The following is a 15,747-nucleotide window of genomic DNA, read 5'->3' as shown; positions in this document are numbered from 1 at the left end:
AATGTCTGAGGTATTTGAACAGGACAATGAAAATTTGAAATTAGGGACATTGGGATAGCAGGAGCTAATGAAGATTGATGAGTACAGGAGCAATTGGTGAATAATATTTGGCACACAGTAGGATACAGGCAGCAGAGTTTTGGGATGAACGGAACAAAATAGCGGGTGAAAGATAAACCTACCAAGAGAATATTGGAATATATGAGTCTCGGGGTGACATTGGTACGTATGCATGGGGATTTCAGCAACAGATAAAATTAGAAAGGGGTGGAGACAGAGGATGCTTTAGAGATGGAAGTAGGCAGCCTTTGTGATGGACAGCGCATGCAGAAGTTCGACACGGAGTTGAATAGGATGGCGAGGTTCAAACAATTGGCTTCAAATGGAGAGAATAGTCAAGAGGAGGAGGCAGTGGCATAGTTTTCCAGAGACACAGGGTGATATACTGGGGACCTGGGTTCACATCCCACCATGGCAGATGGTGAAACATCAATGGAATAAAAATCTGGAATTAGACGTCTAACGATGACCATAAAAGCATTGTTGATTGTTGTTAAAAACCCATCTGGTTCACTGGTATCCTTTAGGGAAGGAAATCTGCCACTCTTAGCTGGTCTGGCCTACATGTGACTCCAGATCCACAGCAATGTGTTTGATTCTCAAATGCCCCTTAAGGACAATTAAGAATTGGTATAAATGTTGGCCCAACCAACGATGCTCACATCCCATGAAAGAATGAAAAAAAAGAGGATGGACTATCTGCATACAGATTTTATGGTGGAAACTGAAGCTTTAGTCTTTGCAATTTTTAACAGGAAGTAATATTCAACAAGTAGGCAGCGAACTGAAGCAGTGGTGAAGAAGTACAGTTGGAATGTCCTTCGTGTATGTGGTCTTCAGATGATGTTGCTGAGAGGAAGCATGTAAATGAGGAAAAGGAGGAGTCAAGGATCGATCCTCGGGGGTTCTAGAGGTAACAGTACAGGGCAGGAAGAAGAGCCAGTGTCATTGATGCTCTGACTATAGGATCAGTATAGGGCAGTCCCACTCTGCTGGACAATGGAGGAAAGTTTATGAAGGAGGATTGATTGTACCAAAGGTTACAGAAGTCAAGAAGTACAAGGAGGAATAATGCACCCCACGGTTATAGCTAGAGAATGTCATTTAGGATTGCTGTAGACAGTAGAAAACACATCGCATTGATGCAAGCTGGCAGTATTCTTTTAAGGGAAGCCAGGGCAGAATAGAGAAAGCTTGTCTCTCTCTGTAAATGGCTTGAAGCAATTGTGAGTTGACACAAACGGGCAATTCTTTCATAGCCCGATTTGCAACTTTACACCTCAATGAACATGAAATTCAAAAATACATTTATCCCCTTTGATTTTGAATTTGGCAGTTTTGGCTGTGAAAATCTTCCACAGATTACTCATCAGCACTTAGCAGTTTGCTCAAAATCCAAGCTACTAATCTTCCATTAAGAGCATTAAAACTTAAGCACATTAAGTGCAATGCTAGGATCATACCTCGCTTCATAACTGGCAGCTCAAATATTCATTCGTTAAACGTAGTGGGTGGGATGAAGTGTTTGATATATTATATAAACGTACAGGAATAAGCCATTGAAAGCTTTGAGCCACTTTTGCCATTGTATTAGATCATGGCTAGCCTGTACCTCAACATCATTTGCTTTGTATCCTTTGATAGCCTAAATGATCATTCCTTCTCTAGGCCACTATCCATGTCAGTCAATGGGGTTTCCTGTTTTATGCACCCCTGCTGCCGGGTGGGATTCACTGTTTGCTGGACCAAAAGAGTCTGCCAGTGAGAACAACTAGAAAATTCTGCCCAACTGTTTGAAAGTCGTTTGGATAGAATAAAGCTTGGCTGTGAGATTTACTCCTCCCATGTCTCAAAAATAATGCTGCTTGGGTACATTGTCAAAAAATATCTGATGCTTCATTAAACTGTAACCCAGCAATGGTCAATATGATGGGGAGAAAACTAGAGGATAATGGAAGAACCTACCAATTTTTTGTTGTCTTGTTTATTGATGATGACAGTGGAGTCCTTTATGACAATGTGTGTGATCTCGTAAAAGTCAGAAAATAGATTCCAGCCCTCATTTTGAACACCTTTGCTTTCACCAGTCTTGCAGTTTCTGCTGCCGTTCTTGCTCTTCTTCAATTTCTTCTCTTTCAAATTCACTATGGACTTAAATAGGGAGAAAAGAAATCAGTGTGGCAGAACAGGTCTTAAAGTTGAGGAGATGCAGTGATGATTTGAAGTTTTAGGGCTGACTAGAGAATTGATCATTCTAACAAATAGCAAAATACAGTTGGCTACCAAATGGGGACCAACCTATAATACTTCAATTTCAATTATTTGTGTGAGGGTCTGTATTTGGACCACATCCATTGAACCTGAAGTCTTCCAGCACTTTTTTTAATGAGTCAAGGAGCTGGTAGAAAGTATGTGTCACCTCTGCCTTTCCAAATTTCCTCTTTTGAGTGAGTTCAGCTTTATTACTTTTGAAAACCAAGAAGTATTTATGGAGAATGTTAATCAGAAAATAAATTGGTGAAGTGTCGCTCATAGTTACAATAATTGAACATATTACTCTCTTAGCTCTTCACAAAATAGTCAAATCTAAACATTCTATAAATGTTCTTTCTAAGCTGGAGCCTGCGTCACAATTCTGGAGTTTCTGGCAATCTTGAACATATTTTCAGGGTTCAATTTATCCAATCTTTAAAGAGTATATGCTTTGAGCCTTCCTTCTCCAGAGCAAACAATCCTAGCCTCCTTCTGCACGGTAGTGATTCAATGATTCTCCTTAACCTTGGTATCAGGTTGGTTACTCTTTTCTGATGTACTCCCTTCAAATACAAGTGGATATGCTGAAGGTTACAAAGTCCATCTAACTCTTACTTTCACATGTTGGGGCTATATATGTGTAGATATTGGATGTTTTCTTACTGGGGATTTGAAATTGAGGCGTACTCAGGTCAGGTTCAATAGAGCGTAAAATTGGGCGGGATGTATATTGATTACTCGACCCCCAACATAGCCATTTCGCACAAGCATGTTCGAGCAAAACTGGGGTTCAGATCCTTTTCGGAGACTCAGATTACCCAATAGAGTGTTGGCCCATTCTAATTTTAAATCTTGGCAGAGCAATATGCTATCATCAGCAAAGCATTGCACTTCTCCCTATCTCTCTCTCTCACACACACACTCACTCTCTCTCCCCTCTAGTTCAAAACTCACATATTCAAAACACTTTACCCTGAGTTGACAGAGGAAGTGGTTTCAGTAAAAAAAAACACAGCCACTTCCTTGTAGTAGCAGATAACACACCAACATGTAGAAACAGTCTTACACATCTTATTACAAATAACAAACTCCCTTGAGCTGAACACTACCAATGTGGTTGTCAGCAGCAATTAATATTTTCTATAAAATAACTGCAGGGGGTGAACTTGGTCTTCAACAGAAGCTCAAAATGGGTAATAAATAGCAGTCTATTTTCCAACCCATACAGATTTTCTTTCCATTGATATATTGTTGAAGATCAATTTCACCCAGTGTTTCTGACTCGGGCTCCAGTGTCAAGCTTGGTGGATTTTAGTGATAACAAAAGGAACTGCTTAGAGCGAGACACTAAAACTTGTCTCCCATCCCAGGCATCTGTGCTTTCTTTCAATGTTGTTTTTCTTTTGCAGGACATTGTGCAAGAACAGGTTTGTTGCAGCAAAGATCCTGAGAAACAGATTGCACCTAAAATATCCTCTGTTATTTTCCTGTCATGTGGCACTGAGTAGGCACGAGCAGTAAATAGTAAACAGTAAAATATGACACCAATAATCTTGAATATGCTTCATTCCAATAACTTCCTCCCTCTTCCATGAATGGCACAACACAGTGCAGACTTCTGAATAGCTGATATTTCTTCCACTTTCCCCATTGTTCATAATGTCAACACAGTCAAATTACTACTGTACCCACTTTCATGTGATTCTTGGGCCTGGCCCTGGCTGTGTCTTTTAAAAAAAAAAAAATTTTTATTGAAATTTTTTACAGAAAATATAACAGCAAACAATGAAAAGCAACAATAAAACACCATAATAACTGTAACACCCCCAAGACCGTAGCAACGCATGTATCCCCCCCCCCCCCCCCCAACCCAGTATACAACAAGAGAACTTAAAAATAAATTTAAATTAAATAAACATAGTCAACGCCCCCCCCACCCCCCCCCCCCCTCCCCGGGCAAATTTGACCTTCTCCAGCTTAATAAATCCCGCCATGTCATTGACCCAGGTCTCCACGCCTGGGGGTCCTGCATCCTTCCACTGTAGCAAGATCCTCTGCCGGGCTACTAGGGACACAAAGGCCAGCACACCGGCCTCTTTCGCCTCCTGCACTTTCGGCTCCACCCCAACCCCAAAAATTGCGAGTCCCCAGCCTGGCTTGACCCTGGATCCTACCACCCTCGACACTGTCCTCGCCACCCCCTTCCAGAACTCCTCCAGTGCTGGGCATACCCAGAACATATGGGCATGGTTCGCTGGACTCCCCGAACACCTGACACACCTGTCTTCGCCCCCAAAGAACCTACTCATCCTAGACCCAGACATGTGGGCCCGGTGCAGCACCTCGAATTGGATGAGGCTAAGCCGCGCACATGAGGAGGAAGAGGTAACCCTCTCCAGGGCATCAGCCCATGTCCCATCTTCGATCTGTTCCCCCAGTTCCCCCTCCCACTTAGCCTTTAGCTCCTCTACTAATGCCTCCTCCACCTCCTGCATTACCTTGTAGATATCAGATATCTTCCCATCCTCGACCCAGACTCCCGAAAGCACCCTGTCACTCACCCCCCTCGCGGGAAGCAAAGGGAATCCCTCCACCTGCCGCCTAGCAAACGCCTTTACCTGCAGATACCTGAACATGTTCCCCGAGGGGAGCCCAAATTTCTCCTCCAACTCCCCCAGGCTCGCAAACCTCCCATCAATGAACAGGTCCCTCAGCTGTCTGATGCCCACTCTGTGCCAACCCTGGAACCCCCCATCAATGTTCTCCGGGATGAACCGATGGTTCCCCCTTAACGGAGCCTCCATCGAGCCCCCCACTTCCCCCCATGTCGCCTCCACTGCCCCAAATCTGGAGGGTAGCCGCCACTACCGGACTCGTGGTATACCTCGTAGGAGGGAGCGGCCACGGCGCCGTTACCAGGGCCCCCAGGCTTGTGCCTCCACAGGACGCCATCTACAACCGTTTCCATGCTGCCCCCACCCCCTCCATCACCCACTTGCGCACCATCGACACATTGGCCGCCCAATAATACCCCGAGAGATTGGGTAACGCCAGCCCCCCACCATCTCTACCCCGCTCCAAGAAGACCCTCTTCACCCTCGGGGTCCCATGCGCCCAAAGCTCATGATGCTGCTAGTCACCCTCCTAAAAAAGGCCCAAGGGATAAAGATGGGCAAACACTGAAAAAGGAACAAGAACCTCGGGAGAACAGTCATTTTGACGGACTGCACTCTACCCGCCAGCGATAGCGGCACCATGTCCCACCTTTTGAATTTCTCCTCCATCTGCTCCACAAGCCTGGTAAAATTAAGCTTATGGAGAGTCCCCCAACTCCTGGCCACCTGCACCCCCAGGTATCTGAATCTCTTCACTGCCCTCTTAAACGGGAGCCTCCCAATTCCCTCCTACTGATCACCCGGGTGCACTACAAATATCTCGCTCTTGCCCAGATTCAACTTATAGCCCGAGAAGCTCCCAAACTCAGCCAACAGCTCCATCACCCCTGGCATTCCCCCCTCTGGGTCCGCCACATACAACAGCAGTTCCTCCCCATCCTGCACCAGGCCCCTCCACCTCCCCGACTCCCTCAGCGCCAAAGCCAGAGGTTCTATCGCCAGTGCAAAAAGCAAGGGGGATAAGGGGAAACCCTGCCTGGTCCCACGGTAGAGCCTGAAGTACTCTGATCTCCTTCTATTGGTAACTACACTCGCCATCGGGGCCTCATAGAGCAACCTCACCCATTTGATGAACCCCTCCCCGAATCGCTACAGCACCTCCCACAGGTACACCCACTCAACTCTATCAAACGCCTTCTCTGCATCCAGCGCCACCACAAACTCCGCCTCCCCCTCTACCGCCAGCATCATAATAACATTTAACAATCTCCGCACATTCGTGTTAAGCTGTCTTCCCTTGACAAATCCTGTCTGATCCTCGTGTATCACCCCTGGTACACAGTCCTCTATCCTTGTGGCCAGGATCTTCGCCAGCAACTTAGCATCCACATTGAGTAGCGAGATTGGCCTGTATGATCCACACTGCAAGGGGTCCTTATCCTGCTTCAGGATCAGAGAGATCAGCGCCCGCGACATCGTCGGGGACAAAGCCCCCCCCCCTCCCATGCCTAATTGAAGACTTGCACCAACAGGGGGCCCACCAGATCCGCATACTTTTTATAAAATTCCACCGGGAACCCATCCGGCCCCGGTGCCTTACCTGACTGCATTTGACCAATCCCCCTGACTAGCTCCTCGAACTCTATCGGCGCCCCCAGCCCCTCCACCAGCTACCCCTGCACCTTTGGGAAGCGTAGCCTGTTCATGAAGCTCTCTATCTCCATCTCCCCCCCACCGCCCGGTGGCTCCGACCGATACAGTTCCTCGTAAAAATCCCTAAAGACCCCGTTCACCGCTGCCCCCTTCCGCACCACATTCCCACCCTTATCCGTCACTCCACCAATTTCCCTAGCCGCAGCGTCTCGCCTGCGGAGCTGATGTGCCAACATCCTGCTCGCCTTCTCCCCATACTCATATACCGTGCCTTGCGCCCTCCTCCACTGTGTCTCCGCCTTTCTGGTGGTCAGCAAGTCGAACTTGGCCTGCAAACTACGCCGTTCCCCCAGCAACCCCTCCTCCGGTGCCTCCGAGTACCTCCTATCCACATCCAGGAGCTCCCCAACCAGTCTCTCCCTCTCCCTGCTTTCTCTATGGGCCCGGATGGAAATCAGCTCCGCCCGGATCATTGCTTTCAGAGCCTCCCAGACCATCCCCACCCGGACCTCCCCCGTGTCGTTGGTCTCAAGATACCCCTCAATACTTCCCCGGACCCTCCTACATACCTCCTCATCAGCCAGCATCCCCACATCCAGGCGCCACAGCGGGCGCTGGTCCCGCGCCTCCCCCATCTCCAGATCGACCCAGTGCGGAGCATGGTCTGAAATTGCTATGGCCGAATACTCGGCATCCTACACCTTCGGGATCAATCCCCTGCTCAGGACGAGAAAATCTATTCGGGAGTAAACCCTATGGACATGAGAGAAAAAGGAATACTCCCGCGCTCTCAGCCTCCCAAATCTCCAGGGATCCACCCCTCCCATCTGGTCCATACACCCCCTCAGCACCTTGGCCGCCGCCGGCCTCCTACCCGTCCTTGAACTGGATCGGTCCAGTGGGGGATCTAGCACCGTGTTAAAGTCTCCCCCCCATGATCAGGCTCCAGGTCCGGAATGCGGCCCAACAATCGCCTCATGAAGCCAGCATCATCCCAATTCGGGGCATACACATTTAGCAGCACCACCTTCTCTCCCTGCAGCCTAACCTTCACCATAATAAATCTGCCCTCCTTGTCCGCCACCACCTCAGATGCCTCGAACGCCACCCTCTTTCCCACCAGAATCGCCACCCCCCGGTTCTTCGCGTCTAATCCTGAGTGGAAAACCTGCCCCACCCACCCCTTCCTCAAACGAACATGGTCCGCCACCTTCAAATGGGTCTCCTGGAGCATAGCCACGTCCGCCTTCAGCCCCTTCAAATGAGAAAATACCCTAGCCCGCTTAACCGGCCCATTCAGCCCCCTCACGTTCCAGGTGATCAGCCGGATCAGAGGGCACCCCGCCCCCCTCCCCCGCCGACTAGCCATAGCTCATCAGCTGCTCGCCCCAGGCCAGCACACCCTGCCCGACCCGTTCCCCATGACGATACCGCCTCCTCTCTAACCCCCCCCCGGCCCACACCAGCTCCCTCCTGGCCCTTCCAGCAGCAACCCGGTATCCCCCCCCCCCCGGGCTAGGACCCCTCCTAGCCGCGACGCACCCTCCATGGTACTTCCGTGAGTCAGCTGACTTCTGCTGACCCCGGCAACTCCCGCCAAAACCCGGCCCCTCCCGACATGGGGTCAAACCCTGGCTGTGTTTTGATGTGCATTGTCCAACAATACAACACGCACCAGAAATGGCAAGAATTACATCTTTATTTATCCAACTTAAACAAAGGTGCATCTGCAGATTTACTTATTTGTATCATGGCAGCAACATGAGGAACGTAATTGATTTTTGTCGATTCATATTTTTGCAATGTGTAAGGGAAATGCTAGTTATTTATGGGGTCAATTTATTTTTTACATGCATGAACATGACCACAGGAGATAGACCAGCAAATGTGTTTCAAGGTGGGGGCGAGGATTAAACTCTTACCTCTTTTGGCACACGTCTCCATTTTATTCCCACACTTCCTGTGATCATCACCTCATGTTCTCGCTCTTTTTGCTCCTTCTCAAAGGGCTCATAGTTTGTCATTACCCGTTCATTTTCTGCTGAAATCAAGAGGCTTGTTGGTTTGTATGTTTCCGCCCCAAAATTCTTTGTCAAAGACTCGAGGGTAGCCAGGTACTTGACCTTGAGGTCATGAGGGGACACGTTGCTATCGCTAACTGTCTTTTTGTTGAACTCTTTCAGAAAATTTTTGAAGACGTTATTGATTCGACACCTGGTCAGAATATTTCGCTGTTTGATTCTCCTGTTCAATGTTTCAGGAATGTAATGCTTATAGCTGAAAGAAAGCAATGAAAATTGTATTTTCCAATAATATGTTACCTTCTCTTTCTTTATTTTGTTTCTGCACTGCGAGACAACACTACAATTAGCATTACTTTGTTTTTTTTAAATTTTAGATGACAGTTTTAATATATTACCATACACGATGTGATATCTTAGTTCTTCTTTTCCAAATTAACTCCATATCCAGTGGGATATGGTGGCATTACCTGATACTCAAAGAGGCTAATACTACAGAACCATAGTCCATGAGATTTGGGTGTTGCAGCCCTGCACATTCCAAGGTCCTGTGTTATCCATCAACATCCTTTAAGTTCATGTACCATCACATTAAGAGTTAAAAGAACAGAAATGGAAAACATAATAAATATAACACTAAATTCCTTGACAACTGAAGGCACTTGGTGCATTTTAACGGTTAAACTATATTTGACTAATAATCACAACTACAGCACTGATGTGTCAGTGTGACAGAAATCGCTTTCAATATACAGATATGAGGAGTTTCCTTCTAAAGTTACCAATGATCAAAGCTCTGACAGATGAAAGAACTCTGAATGTGGCTCAATAAATATTTGTGGCCCTCCTCCCTTTGATCTGTGTCCCTCAGCAGATGTATTCCTGTATGTGCCTCTGGACATCACATGTGCTGCTGTTTCATTTTTGTCTCCCCAAGTGGAGGAAATACCCAATCTGCCATCTTAAAGATCCACTCCCTCGATGGTGGACACAAGTGTCTACCATCTACAAGATGCACTGCAGGAACTTTGCAAGGTTCCTTCAACAGTACCTTCCAAACCCAAGTCTTTACCACCTCGAAGAGCAAAGGCAATAGACGCATGGGAAAAACACTCCCAGCAATACTCTCCTGACTTGGAGCTGTATCATTATCCTTAATAGTCGCTGGGTCAAATTCCTGGAACTCCCTCCCTAAAGCCCTTTGGATGTACTAGCATGACATAGGCTGTAAAGGGCAATTAGGAACGGACATTAAATTCGGGCGACACAGTGGCATAGTGGTTAGCACTGCTGCCGACAACGCTGAGGACCTTGGTTCGAACCCAGCCCAGGGTCACTGTCCGTGTGGAGTTTGCACATTCTCCCAGTGTCTGGGTAGGTTTCACCTCCACAACCCAAAGATGTGCAGGCTAGATGGATTGGCCACGCTAAATTGTCCCTTAATTGGAAAAAAAGAATTGGGTAGTCTAAATTTATAGGAAAAAAAGAAATAAAAGGAATGGATATGAAATTAAGCTTTAAAAAAAATGAAACCATGCCACCCTGTTGTGGTTAATGTGCTTGCTATACTTATTTTTGGTCAGTCTTAGTATTCAATCAGATTCAAGATAACACTAAACCTGGTCAGCTTTTTAAAAATAAATTTAGAGTACCGAATTCATTTTTCCAATTAAGGGCACTTTCGTGTGACCAATCCACCTATCCTGCACATCTTTAGGTTGTGGGGGGTGAGACCCCCGCAGACACAGGGAGGATGCACTAACTCCAGACGGACAGTGACCCAGAGCCAGGATCAAACCCGGGTCCTCAGTGCCATGAGGCAGCAGTGTTAACCACTGCGCCACCGTGCTGCGCCTATCTGGTTAGCTTTACCTGTAGTTTAAACTGCTTATTTGCATCTCTCTGATAAACCTCACCAACTGATTTCTAATATGTAGCTCCTTAAACCTCCCTCTACGCTTAAAGCTTTTGGTCATCTATCCTAATATCTCCTTATGTAGCTCAGTGTCAAAGTTTTTCCTTAACATTTCTGTGAGGTGCCTATTGATATTTTGCCAGGGGCCAGGGTCCAATTCCGACCTTGGGTGACTGTTTCTGAGGAGTTTGTGCTTTCCCCCTGTGTCTGCGTGGGTTTCCTCCAGGTCTCTAGTTTCCTCCCACATTCCAAAGATTTGCAGGTTAGGTGGATTGGCCATGCTAAATTGGCCCTTAGTGTTCAAAGACTTGCAGGTTAGGTGGGCTTATGGGGATAGGGCAGTGGAGTGGGCCTAGGTAGGGTACTCTTTCAGAGGGTCGGCGCATATTCGATGGGCTGAATAGCCTCCTTTTGCACTGTAGGAATTTTATGGTTGTAAGTAACAGTTCTTGTCATTTCCTTGCAAGATTCCACCATTAGTAAAAAAAAAAGCAGGAGATGCTGATATGATCATTCACGGGGTAGCCATTAGATCAGTGGTTCTCAACCGGGGTCCACATGGACCCTGGGGGTCCATGTAACATTACTGGGGGTCCACACAAAAAAATACCGAATTGGGGGTCCACGGTGATATTTTAGTGGTCCATAGAGCAATTCTACTTCAGAACAATTGTTATTACTGAGAATAAAATTTTTACAGTAATCTACGCCATATTAAAATACTAAAAGTAGAAATATTCATGTAGCTATGAATTTTTTATGGCAATCAAGTAGAAGAAAAAAACTTTACATTTGACAGTGTCGTAAATTTAAAGTTACCTAGAACAAACGGAGGTGAAAATCACCCATCTTTTCTCAGGTAGCAGGTAGATGTTTGTTTTCATGATGAATATTCACCTTTCTCTCTCTCTCTCTCTCTCGCACTGACAAAGGTCAAAGAGAGATTATAATCTATCTAATTTACCTTGAGAGCTGAAGGGGCTCAGAACCAAAAAGGTGCATTTGCTGTGGCCCTAATTGTCCCACTAATCTCCCTTGGGATTCATAAACTTGCAGAGAATATGCAGAGAATATGCCTTGCTTTGCCTGGAACGCAGTTTTCATATGTTTAATCAAGTTCATAGTTCGATTCAAACTATTTTTCTTTCAGATTTTTCATCCTAACTCAAGTTATGAATAACATTTCTTTACAGGAGACCCTCATTGAATTACAAAGTGATGAAATATTGCATGCAAAATTCAAAGATGGGAAGCATAATATATGGAAAACAAATGACACTGCTAAAAAGTACCCACTACTCTGGGATAAAGCACAGCTCTACGTTATAGCTTTTAATAATCTTACCTTGTTGAATCAGGATTTAGTCGTGTTTTTCACTTATTATCAAAAGCTCGTAATAGACTCGACATTGTGAAAAAGGGTGATCTTCGACTATCATTGACCTCGATGGAGCCGAATATAAAAAAACTCGCTGAGCAGCATCAACCACAGGGATCTCATTGAATAAATCTGCATTTTTTTCTTAATTACTCACTATGGGGGTCCACAAAAAAAAATTAAGAGGAAAAGGGGTCCATGGGTTAAAAAAGGTTGAGAACCACTGCATTAGATGATGGAAGATTAACGGAAAATACAGTGTGGTAAAGTGTCCCATAGTTTTAATCAGGTGATTTCCATTTTAGCCAGGGGACTAGTGGAAAGCTAGCAGTGGTGTTTTGGCTGTCTGTTTATATACCCACATCCCTGGTTTCCCATTTGATTGATGTCATAGCATGTGATGTGTCTTACATCATCATAACACAATTCACTGTGAAGGGAAAATCAAATGAGAACATAAAAGATACTGCAATCCAGACATGATGGTGTTCAGCCTGACCCACATCATTCCTCCTAATTCAAATCACGTTACGTATTTAGAATGATTTATCATCTGCAGAGCAGGATGCCTCTGGGCGCTTTCAATGTGAAGTCCCTATTTAACTAGCTGTGGCACCTATTAAATAGTGTGTAAAATCAGTCAGTGATTGAGAGAAACAACATTTAGGCTGTAGCATCCATTTAAAGGCAATGGCCATTGGGAAGCAGAGAATAAATTGGCTTCAGCAAAAGGATGTATGAGCAGCCTCGAAGATCAGAGTTTGAGATGTATCTTGATAGACACATGAACCGGCGAGGAATGGAGGGATACAGATTGTTTTGGCAATAAGTAGTAGGTCTAAATAAGGAATCTGGATTGGCGCAGGCTTGGTGGTCCGAAGGGCCTGTTCCTTCCTGAATGTTTCTTCATTTGCTTATACATGAGGTGAATATAATGGGGCGAGTGCAAGGGGAACTTCCCCATTGGACTTTTCAAGACATCATCATTTCATGAGGTCAGTGAAGCATGGGAGCAAGCATAGATAGGAACAAACTCTTGATCTGACAACAGATACAAAGGCTATTGGCAGGCTCAAGAAAGTTTCAGGGCGTAATTCTCCGCTCCCGGGAAAAATCGGGAGGGCCGTCGCGAACTCGGCCGAGTTTCACGACGGCCTCGGAGGCCGCTCCTCGCCCCCTATTCTCCCCTCCCGGCAGGGGCTAGGAGCGGTGCTCCGTAACTCTCGGCCACGGAGGCGTCGCGCCAAGAATGACACGGTCGGCGTGCCGAATGACGTCAGCCACGCATGCGCAGGTTGGCCGGCTCCAACCCGCGCATGCGCGGCTGACGTCATGACGCTGATGGCACGAACCCGCGCATGCGTGGTGGCCGTCTTTCCCCTCAGCCGCCCGGGAAATAGTGTGTCCAATTTGGACGCCGGCCCGACGATCGGTGGGCACCGATCGCCTGCCTGTCCCCTACCGAGCACAGTCGTGGTGCTCTTTCCTTGCTAGGCCACCTACAAGCCCCAAACGGGCTTCTCACTCCCGTTTCACGACGGCAGCGACCAGGTGTGTTTGCCGCCGTCGTGAAACGGCTGCGAACGGCAGGCCGCTCGGTCCATCCGGGTCGGAGAATCGGCGTTCGCTGTGAAAAACGGCATAGTGTCCAGGAATGTGCAGGTTAGGTTACGAGAATAGGGCGGGGAAGTGTCCTCGGCAGCGTACTCTTTCTGAGGGTCGGTGGCAGACTCGATGGGCCGAATAGCCTCTTTCTGTACTGTCAGAATTCCATAGTTCTATTGGAATAATGCACCAAGTACACTTGTTTCTGGTCATTCTTACCAGTCAGATGTAAGATAACATTGAATCTGGCTAGCTCTACCTGCAATTGATATTGCTTAGATCTTACTTGTGTCTCTCTACTAAACCTCACAAGCTGACTTCCAAATGTAGGTCTTTGTTCTTTTTGTACTTCGGGGAGGATGCTGGGAATGGGAAATTTCTGAATGTTCTTTAGCTGCCAATGAAACTGCTTCGCAAGAGTGAACTGGTGTTCAACAGCCCACTCTGCGTTGGCAACAATAGCATCAACTCGTGTGAAAGGCATACCGAAATCAGGAAATGTGAAAATCAATTATTTTCTGTCCCAGCTCATTATCGATAATGGTTCAATAGTGGTTTCATGGACAACCCACTCCACAGGCGAGATCTTCCGGCTGTTCACGCCAGCAGGATCCATTGGTTCCTCCAATGGCATACCCCTGCCGCATGTTTCCCGGCGCTGAGGGGTGGATTCAATGGTAAATTCCATTGACAGTGGCAGGACCAGAAGATCCCACCGCTGGTCAACAACGGGCTGCCTCCTGCCGCTGAGAAACAGGCCACGAGGAGGCCAGAAATCTCATCCCATATCTTTTTCCCCATACACACTCAGTCCCACACACACGTATGATGTCAACAAAACAAGCACAAAACATGGCCCGTTTGGGCCGAGAAGCAATGCCTGAAGAGGTGTCTTGCGGCCAGTAATATAATTTTTAAGAATTTATTTACAGGATGTGGGCATTGCTGGCTAGACCAACATTTGTTGCACATCCCAGGTGCCCTTCAGAGGGTGGTGGTGAACTGCATTCTTGAACTGCTGCAGTCCTGGAGATGTAGGAACACCCACTGTGCTGTTAGGGAGGGAATTCCAGGATTTTGACCCAGCGACAATGAAGGAACGGAGATATATTTCCAAGTCAGGGTGGTGAGTGACTTGGAGGGGAACCTCCAGCTGGTGGGGTTCCCAGGTGTCTGCTGCTCTTGTCCTTCTAGATGGTAATGGTCGTGGGTTTGGAAGGTGCTGCTTAAGGAACCTTGGTGAGTTCCTGCAGTGCATCTTGTAGATGGTACACACGGCTGCCACTGTACGTGATGGAGGAGTGAATGTTTGTGGATGGGGTGCCAATCAAGCGGGCTGCTTTGCCCTGGATGTATGATGCATTTTTGTTTTGCAAGGATATCTGCAGGACCTGGCCAGCATTGCTCGCAACTTGTAATCAAGCAAGATCTCAAAGAGTGTTATCATTTCCATCTGTTGCAAATACCAACACATCTATGAACAGCCTGAAAGACTGAGTTTGTGTGGGGAGAAACCAGTGAACTGTAGTCAATGTAACATGAGAATCAGGTAGAGGTGGGAGGCAGTGTTAGAATGTCACGTTTCCAATCCTTTGACCATTTTTCCAGAGAGGATTTGGTAGCAGTCAACCCAAATGTTGCCTTTTAAAGCAAAGCAAATTCATGCAAATTAAAAGTGGCGGGGAGGTGGAGAGTCTGAGATAATGGGTAATTAGGGTGCAATGAGCCAACTTTGGTCTGGTAAATAGATTGTAAATAATAACCAATTAGTTAGCTTGTTTCAGAAACCAATAACACATTATACCATAACACTGTAAATTATTTTACAACTGCTTGTGGCTATGCACAGAGAGAGATACCATAAAACACAGACTTAGCACGAGCTATACATCACACCATAACAGGTGGGGGAGGGGATAAAGTCTTAAATATGAGGAATGTGCCCCCATTTCAGCACACCCACGGTGAGGAGCAGTGTTTATTTGTGCTACCACGGACATTAAATTGACATATTTTAATTGGACTTCTATAATTAACATATTTTAATTGGGCTTCTACCCAACAAATTGGAGCCAAATCTGAAATCCTTGGTTACTAAGTGACATTCCCAGAGAGTGGGCCAGATGGCAGTAACAGAAAGCAGGAACCTCCAGCTCCACAAGGTAAATGTTTCTTTCACCATTCCTTAACTGCTGGAGAAGCAAGCCTGTGTCCTCTGAACGCTTCACCTGAGCCAGGCTGATTGCG

The 15,747-nt window shown here is 46.6% G+C and overlaps 1 protein-coding gene across 2 annotated transcripts in view; it reads right to left on the bottom strand.

Annotated features, from left to right (window-relative positions):
- jak1 (Janus kinase 1) overlaps positions 1–15,747 on the bottom strand; it is a 195,960-nt gene that overhangs the window by 59,167 nt on the left and 121,046 nt on the right. For both annotated transcript variants that reach the window (XM_038794475.1, XM_038794474.1), the window contains exons 6-7: positions 8,504–8,858; positions 2,026–2,211 (exon numbers count right to left, since the gene is read on the bottom strand). In XM_038794475.1, the coding sequence (XP_038650403.1) occupies positions 2,026–2,211; positions 8,504–8,858 (541 nt within the window). The remainder of the gene's footprint in view (positions 1–2,025; positions 2,212–8,503; positions 8,859–15,747) is intronic.

This window comes from Scyliorhinus canicula, chromosome 4, assembly GCF_902713615.1.
Source record: "Scyliorhinus canicula chromosome 4, sScyCan1.1, whole genome shotgun sequence".
Classification (NCBI taxonomy): domain Eukaryota; kingdom Metazoa; phylum Chordata; class Chondrichthyes; order Carcharhiniformes; family Scyliorhinidae; genus Scyliorhinus; species Scyliorhinus canicula.
This window is presented reverse-complemented; position numbering and strand designations above follow the sequence as displayed.